The sequence below is a fragment of the Asparagus officinalis genome, chromosome 1, assembly GCF_001876935.1.
Source record: "Asparagus officinalis chromosome 1, Aspof.V1, whole genome shotgun sequence".
NCBI classification, from domain to species: domain Eukaryota; kingdom Viridiplantae; phylum Streptophyta; class Magnoliopsida; order Asparagales; family Asparagaceae; genus Asparagus; species Asparagus officinalis.
The window spans coordinates 10363153-10372715 of record NC_033794.1 but is presented as its reverse complement, the minus strand read 5'-3'; the positions used below and the strand labels follow the sequence as shown (position 1 = coordinate 10372715).

Below are 9563 nucleotides of genomic sequence, written 5' to 3'. Positions count from 1 at the left end.
TTATCATATGCTCTGTGGCTGCTACTAAAAGTAGATCCTCCACATCAGAAAATAAGTTAGATTATCATTTACTCTTTAAAGGCACTGGGCACTATTCACAAGTACGACACTATTCACAAGTACAATACTATTCATAAGTATTGTTAGTATTCACAAATACGGTTCGGGAAAGACGTAATCTTTCGCCATGGGATCTACAGTTGAATACCACAAGCTTCGGATTGAGAAATTTGACAGCCAAAAATTTAGGTTTGGAGGATGCAGATATAATACTATTTGTACCAGAAGGATCTCTTCCTACCCTTCCAAGGAGTGGAGGGGAAACCTGAGAAGATGGACGACAATAAGTGGAAGGTGCTCGATCGTAAAGCACTTGTTATGCCAATTAAAACTAATAACAAGTTATCCTAGCAAGTATAAAATATAACAAGATATATGAGCTAGGATAAGTGATATACACAAGGGTAAACAAAATAAACAAGATAATGGATGATATAAATAATGAGCAATGGACAATGGCGACAAGAAATATAAACATAAGAGAAGTGCGCCAAAGCAAACTCAAACACACGATATGATCATGGAGTTCGGACCTTCCGTCCTACGTCTCCGCTCCCCACTCCCGGGGAGAAATCCACTATCACAATCGGGTTTTCTACGCTTACCTGAATAACGTTTACACCTCACAATGTCGGTTTTTAACGCTCACCGATCAACGTTCATACCTCACACTCTCACTCGGTTTTCTAGCTCACCAAAAACTTTACAACAACACACTCGGTTTTCTAACTCACCGAAAACCTTACAATCTCACAATATAACAAAAGTTGTCTCTACAATGGATGAGAACTCAATTAAGCACAACTAAATGTTACAATCCCATAACCCAAATTATACTATGAATGTAAATACAATAAGCTCAAGTGGGTGTGTGTAAACAATGAGTGAAATCAAATCTAAACTCAATATAAAACTAGCTTTAATAAAATGATAATCAAACAAATAGATATAAAGCTAGAAATAGAGTTTAGAAAACTTCTCAATAGATCAAGAGATAGAGGGAGAATAGTTGGATGCTCAAACTCCAATAGATGATCTCCTCAAGCTCTTGTAGAATTGATTTTACAAACTCAAACTCTCAAATGCTTAAAAGCTTTTTAAACAAACACTAAACAAAACTTAAACCCTTGTTAAAACTTTGTTAAAATATTTTCTTGGGGTATGAAAATAGTTATGACAAAGAGGTATATATAGGGTAGAAGAAAACAACCCAAAAAACCATAAAAACCCACTAAAAAACAAAAATCAGCAAGTTACCGTTACTGTGCAACGGTAACTTCGGCGGTCGACCGTGGTGGTCGACCGCGAGAAATAAAACTATAAAACTGCTCTCTGGACTGTAGACGGTCGACCGTGACGGTCGACCATACTGTAGCACGGTCGACTGTAGGGGTTGACCGTACTGTTCACGGACAGTTTCTGATTTTGACAGATTCTAGAAATTTGCATATCTGACTTTATAAAATCAATTAAAAATAGTAAATCAACTCCAAAAATTATGAAATTTTGAGAAAAGATTCTAGACATGTAGATAAACATGTTAGAGAAAGATTTTCTGAAATATAATTTCCCAGTTAAGAGAAATAACTGTTTGAACACAAATATACAGTTTCTAAAAAAACTGCTAAAAACTTGGTTTTGTAAATTTAATTGAAAATAACAAAACAACTCCAAAATTAGTAAAACTTGGGAAAATGTTTGTATATATGAAGATAAATATGTAAACAAAGAAAATTTTCAAATCGCATTTCCCAATTGTGAAAATGTATCAGTTTTGCAAAAACATGCACGAACATGTGCACGAACATGAGCTTATTAAAAACTTGATTTTGTAAATTCAAATAAACATAACAAACTAATTCCAAAATTGATAAAACTTTGGGAAACATTTATAAACATGAAATTGAACATGTTAGAAAAAGAACTAATTCCAAAATTGATAAAACTTTGGGAAACATTTATAAACATGAAATTGAACATGTTAGAAAAAGAAGTTCTCAAATTGAGTTTCCCATTTGTGAAAACTCATGTATTTTGCAAGTGTGTCCAAAATATGAAAATGTGATATACATGAAATTTGATGTATTGACATAAACAATGTTTTGAAACCCCATGAAATAATTTTATAGACTTAATGAAATATGTATACAATGATCGTTAAGTCCATAAACCAAAACTTGTGTATATATATAACTATATATATAAAAACCAAATATGTGTGTGTATATATGATTGAGCTTAAAGTACAAACACACATAATATAAAACCTAAACTAAATATACCCAAACTTGATAGATCTTCGATGTAGCTCAACTTGATACACTTGCGGATGAAGTTAGAACTTGGATCTTCAATTTGAATTGCATAGGCTTCACTCCACAATTCCGTCAACCTCCATTGGATATGATCGTGAATGTGCAATTCCATCCATCCTCTAACGTATTGTTTGTCTACAATAAATAACAAAACACAAACACTAGAAAAACAATATTAGATGTAAATTGTTTGTTAAATCATCATCAAAACAAGAAGGCCAACATTGTCATCACCAGGCTCAACCTTCACCAGCATGTGACTTACAACGTCTCGCATGCGACTACCACCAAAGAGTTAATGGAGGCATTGGAGGTGCTGTATGAGAAGCTGTCTGCTTCAAATAAGGTGTACCTGATGAAGAAGCTATTTAATTTAAAGATGCAGCAAGGAGCTCGCGTGGCGGACTTCTTGAACGAATTTCAGGTTGTGGTACAACAACTTGCTGTAGTGGATCTCAAGTTCGACAATGAGATCCAAGCTCTTCTGCTACTTTCTTGTCTACCAGATTCGTGGGAGAATTTGGTGATGGCGGTGAGCAACGCCAATGGCAATGACAAGATAAAGCTGGACACAGTGATTAGGGCAATTATGGATGAAGAATCTCACCGCAAAGTCTCAGGAGCTGAGGCCTCTAGCAGTGGGAGTGCTCTGCATGTCGAGGCACGAGGGCGTGCACAGAAGAAGGGTAGGGGATGATGAGACCGATCAAAATCCAGAGGAAAGTCTAAAGGGCCGAACCCAAATGGTTACGGTGAAGGGAAGTGCTTCAGATATGGAAAGAATGGTCACTTTACACAAGACTGCAAAGTTTCTGTTCCTACATCAGCAGAGGATGATCAGGCTGACGGTGCAGCCAATCTCATGCACGAAACAGATTCAGATGCGCTTCTCCTATCCCTAGAAGTCAAAAGTGATGTATGGGTCATCGACTCTGGTGCATATTTCCATGCAACTTCACAACAAAAGCTGCTTTCATCGTTCGTGAAGAAGGACCTAGGGACAGTCTATCTTGACAACATCAACCTTGTAAGGTTTCCGGGAAGGAAAATTATACCATCAAGATGGAGGGCGGAACCACCTTGACGTTGAACGACGTTCGACATGTACCGGATCTCAGGCGAAATCTTATATCAGTCGGACAACTGACTGACTCCAGTTATAGAGTATCATTCGAACAGAGAAGCTGGAAGGTGTCCAAGGGTGCATTGGTGGTGGCACACGACAAACGCGAGGGATCTCTCTACATCGCCAATGGGAAGATCGACCGCCTGCTTGTCACAGAACAAGCATCATCATCATCATCCGTCAACTGCATGACTCGGCATCGACGACTTGGCCACATGAGCCAGAAGGGGATGCAAATTATGGCCACGGGAGAGAGGCTTCCGGGTCTGAGCAAGATCGATCTGACTTTCTGTGAGGACTGTATCCCAGTCAAACAGAAGAAGGTGAGCTTCAACAAGACTGGACTAGCTCTAAAACTACATAAATTAGAGTTGGTGCACACCGACGTGTGGGGACCTGCGCAAGTCCTATCTGTTGGCAACTCTCTTTACTTTGTCACTTTTATTGATGATGCTACTAGAAAATTATGGGTGTTCTTCTTGAAGCACAAGTCAAATATTTTTATCATCTTCAAGAAGTGGCTTGCCTGTGTGGAGAACGAAACAGGCAATAAGCTGAAGTGCCTAAAGTCTGATAATGGAGGCGAGTATTGCAGCCAGGAGTTCGAGAACTTCTGCTTGTCCCATCGGATTAGGATACTGAAGACCATCCTAGACACACTTCAGCACAACGGAGTGACGGAGCGTATGAATCGCACTATATTGGAGCGCGGCAGAAGTATGAGGATCCACTCCAGATTGCCCAAGAGTTTTTGGGCCGAAGTTATCAATATTGCTGCATACTTGATCAACCGCGGGCTATTCGCAACTCTTGAGTTGGTGCACACCGACGTGTGGGGACCTGCGCAAGTCCCATCTGTTGGTAACTCTCTTTACTTTGTCACTTTTATTGATGATGCTACTAGAAAATTATGGGTGTTCTTCTTGAAGCACAAGTCAAATATTTTTATCATCTTCAAGAAGTGGCTTGCCTGTGTGGAGAACGAAACATGCAGTAAGCTGAAGTGCCTAAAGTCTGATAATGGAGGCGAGTATTGCAGCCAGGAGTTCGAGAACTTCTGCTTGTCCCATCGGATTAGGATACTGAAGACCATCCTAGACACACTTCAGCACAACGGAGTGACGGAGCGTATGAATCGCACTATATTGGAGCGCGGCAGAAGTATGAGGATCCACTCCAGATTGCCCAAGAGTTTTTGGGCCGAAGTTATCAATATTGCTGCATACTTGATCAACCGCGGGCTATTCGCAACTCTTAGTTATGGGATACCTGAAGAGGCTTGGACCGAAAAGAAGCTGAACCTAGAGCACTTACGAGTATTTGGTTGTGACATCTATGTCTTGACCAATTCTGCAGACCGGTCAAAGCTTGATCCAAAGTCAAAGAAGCTCTCTTTCATCGGCTATGGAGGAGATGAGTATGTGTACCATTTCTGGGATCACGATGCGCGCAAGGTGGTGTGCAGTCGTGACGTCGTATTCCATGAGAATGCTGGTGTACAAGACCAAAGAGGTGAGTGGGAGTCAGCTATCTCCCCCTCTTTTCCCAGATATTACTGATAGTGAGGACGGCAGTGAGATACCAATTAGCACAGAAGACGGAGATCAAGAGAACATGCCAGATGCACAGCAGCAGGATCCAGGAAAGTTGTCGATCACAATTCGCAAAGCTCTAAGAAATCCGAGGGTGCCAGAGATGTACCTTTCCACTATGAATCATCTTCTCCTAACTGACAGTGATGAGCCAGAGAGCTATGAGGAGGTACAGCAGACCGGCAAAGCTCGGGGAGAGTGGGAGTCTGTCATGGAGGAAGAAATAAAATCCTTGATGAAGAATGGGACTTGGGAGCTCGTAAAGCTTCCAAGAGGGCGAAAGGCTCTTCACAATTGATGGATTTATCGGGTTAAGGATGAAGCCGATGGACGGAGACGCTACAAGGCGAGGTTTGTAGTGAAGGGCTATGAGCAGAAAGCAGAGATTGACTATTCTGATGTTTTCGCTCCCGTCGTCAAGTTGACCACGATTCGGACTGTGTTTAGCATTATGACAATTCGAGATCTCCATCTAGAGCAAATGGATGTGAAAACGGTATTTTTTTCATGGAGATTTAGAGGAATAGATCTATATGCATCAACCAGTGGGTTTCGAGGAACGAGGCAGAGAGGGCCTCGTGTGTCACCTGCGTAAGAGCTTGTATGGCCTGAAGCAAGCTCCGCGACAGTGGTACATGAAGTTTGAGAACTTTATGGAGGAGAACGGTTTTCTCAAATGCGACACAAACCACTATTGTTTCATCAAGAGGTATGGCGAATCCTATGTGATACTCTTAATTTATGTTGATGGCATGTTGGTTGCTGGGCCCGACTTAGCCCGCATTGAGGAACTCAAGAGGCGTCTCTCCGAGTGCTTCGAGGTGAATGATCTGGATCCAGCAAACCAGATTCTTGGGATGAGGATCATCAGAGACAAATCAGCACAGAGGCTGATGTTGTCTCAGAAGGCATATATTGAGAAGATTCTTAAAAAGTTAGGCATGGAGAAAGCTAAACCGGTGGGCTCACCGATTGCGAGCCATTTCAAGCTATCGAAGACCCAAGCACCAGAGACTGTTGAAGAGCATGAGTTCATGACCAACATACCATATGCATCTGCCGTCGGGAGTTTGATGTATGCGATGATGTGCACGAGGCCAGATATTGCACAATGAGTGGGAGTTGTGAGCCGCTTCATGAGCAATCCGGGAAAGCAACACTGGGGTGCGGTCAAGTGGCTTCTACGCTACTTGAGATGCCCATCCGACCGTTGTCTTGAGTATGGCGGGGCGGATATACAGCTAGAAGGCTTTTGTGATGCAGACTACGCCGGGGAAATATACTCAAGAAGGAGCACGAGCGGCTACATCTTCATCTTGGGTAGTAGAGCGATAAGTTGGAGATCCAAGTTACAGGATACTGTGACTTTGTCAACAACCGAAACGGAGTACGTGTCTGCAGCAGAGGCAGCAAAGGAGTTGCTATAGTTGAAAGATTTTCTTCTTGAGCTTGGGGTAAGCTTTGAGAAATACTTCATCCACTACGACAATTAGAGTGTCATTCACTTGTCAGAGAATGACGCATTCCATGCTCGGATCAAGCATGTTGACGTGAAGCACCATGCCATACGGAGATGACAAAGCAGAAACGAGTTCAAGCTTGTGAAGATTGATACGAGGTACAATCCAGCCGATATGCTGACCAAGCCAGTTCCGCTAGAGAAGGTGAGGCTGTGTGCAACCTCATATGGCCTTCGTTGAGAACGTTGAGGGCCGTGCAAGACGCCAAAGATACAAGACATCCGGATGATACAACCAAGAATGATGTGAAGATATGATTGATACTCAATCAAATTTTCAAATGGGAGATTGTCAGACAACCACCATCTTTGACAAAGGAATGTCATGCAGCCACCATCTTTGACAAATAAAAATCGGTGGTTGCAAATTTTGAGAAAAATAAAAAGGTGGTGGGTCCCACTAATAAAATATTATTAGTGACGGGTCCCACCAATAAAATATTATTAGTGCATAGTGTTTCCCAAACACTATAAATAAGACCAAAACTCTTCAGGAAAAATCATCCCAAAAACAACTACTCTTATAGAAGAGTAAGAGAAAGGAAAAATAGAGAGTTTTTTCCCTAATATCAAAGAGAGGGTTTGTGAGAATTCATGGAGTGTATTTTGATCAAGAGAGGTGTTCTCTTTGATCTAATTCTTTTGGAATATAAAAGAACTGGGCATCGTCGTTGCACCGTGGATCGTAGCTCCGTAAGAGTGAACCACGTTATATCTGTGAGTACTGTGATTGAATATGTGTTTTATTCTGTGATTCCAAAATTATTTGGGTGTGTATTGCGTCTCCGTTCGAGGCGTTCTTGTTGACGTATACCCTAACAGATGGATCACTAGAGGCACTAGTTTCAAATCACATAAAAGATTTAGAGGGTTAATTCCAAAATATGAAGATTCAGGGGATTAATAACAAAATACTTGCAGATCTGAGGAAAATATGACGATTTGAGCGAGTAATTTCAATATGAAAGACTTTGGGGACTAATATTGAAAAAAACCAATGAATTTTCCTTTATAAATGACGACATGGTTTATGATTAGTACAAAGTTGCTACTAATAATCCTGACATAGTTTATAGTTAGTACAAAGTTGCTACCAATAATCCTGACAGGAACACGAACCTTTACTAAATTGATGAAATCGATTTGAATCTCTAACCACTATATCTCGACCATAAATTTCGCTTAACATCTTTATTGCATTATGACAATCCCCGCATATCCTGAGGTTCTTCACAACTCTGATGGTTGTGCCCGGACCCGTCCTTATTAGCCCGAAAGCTATCGCCAATTTCTCACTATGATGCGACAACGAGCTCTCCTTCACTTCTTCATCCTCTATATCCAAAAGCACTTCTTTTGTATCCGGCTCGTAACCTGCACCCCTCAATCTCTCACTCATCTCCTCCAACATCTCATAAATCTCCTTCTTCCTCGCATTCTTACCATCTCCGGCAATGAACTCATGAACGACGCCATCCAATTCGATCGAGCTACATCCAGGCACTTTCTTTACTCCTCTCTCAGCCATCATTGTCCTCACTCTACAAACGCCATTCCAATCATTCTTCATCGCATAAATATTAGACATCAATACGTAACTCGCATGATCATCCGGCGCAACTTCAATGAGCTTGTGCCCAGCTTTCACACCCAATTCAAAGTTGTGGTGAATTCTGCAAGCCCCAACCAATGCTTTCCACATGACAGCATCAGGTTTCACTGGCATTTTATCAATCGTTCTCTCGGCCTCATCGAATAGCCCCGCACGACTAAAGAGATCAACCATGCATCCATAATGCCCAATATCAGGCTCGATGTTATAAACATCTTTCATCTTCTCGAAGAGGTCTTTGCCTTGTTTAATCAGCCCCCCATGGCTACAAGCATTTAGAACGCAAGCAAATGTTATAAAATTAGGGATGACTCCTAAGCTTTCCATTTTATGGAAGAGATTGATTGCCCTGGAGCTCAGGCCATTTGCAGTGAACCCAGCAATCATCGCATTCCAAGTATCAACACTCCTATGAATCGTTGCCTCAAAAGTGTCCACCGCAAATTCAACGCATCCGCATTTTGAGTACATGTTGATCAACGCCGAGCTAAGGTTCTCATCAAGCTCAATCCCACGACGGTGAACATAAGCATGAATCCACTTTCCTTGGCCTAATGCACCCGATTGACAAACAGCTGAAAGAACAGTAATCATCGTAACTCTATTAGGGAAACACCCTTTGGTCTCTAACATAGATCTGAACACCATTATCGCCTCGTCAAATTCACCAATTTCTATGTAGAACCCAATCACGGTATTCCAAGAAACCACATCTCGATCCGGCATTCGGCAAAAGAGCTCCCGAAGACCATCTCCATCCTTGCCATCAGCATAAGCCTGCAACATGCTATTCCAGGCGACAACATCCCTTACGGAGCTCCCATCGAACACCTTGCGTGCATCTCCAACTCGTCCGCAGATCGCGTACAGGTGAATCAGCTTGTTACGAATATGAGGGTTCGACTCCAGGCCGAGCTTGATCACAAAGCAATGTAGCTGCGTGCCAGCGATGAGCGCGCCGTCGTGCGACAACCCGGTGCAGGCTTTGAGGGCGAAGGTGAACGTGAAGTGGTCGGGGGGCAGGGAAAGGGTTAGGGTTTGTCCGAAGAGCTGGAGGGCCTTGCCGGGGTCTTGCAGGTTGAGGTGGGCCCGCATGAGGGTGTTGTAGATGAAGAGGGGGTGGGGTTGAGGGAGGGAGTGGAGGATTCTTTCGGCGAAGGGGAGGTTGGCCCCGTGGGGGGAGAGTGCGTAGAATTCGGAGAGGCGGCCGGCGAAGTAAGGGTCGGAGGAGCGGGAGGTTTTGATGAGGAGGGCGTGGATTTGGGTGGCTTCTCTGAGGTGGTGGGAGAGTTGGAGGAGGGAGAGGGCTGGGTCCTGCTTTAGAGGTTTTTTTGGCGGG

At 42.5% G+C, this 9563-nt stretch overlaps 1 protein-coding gene across 1 annotated transcript; it reads right to left on the bottom strand.

Annotated features, from left to right (window-relative positions):
• LOC109830395 (pentatricopeptide repeat-containing protein At5g48910-like) lies at positions 7625-9562 on the bottom strand (the record flags this gene model as incomplete). The annotated part of the gene is made up of 1 exon (XM_020397650.1): positions 7625-9562. A coding segment is annotated over one exon (1860 nt), but the record flags the coding sequence as incomplete, so codon positions are not given.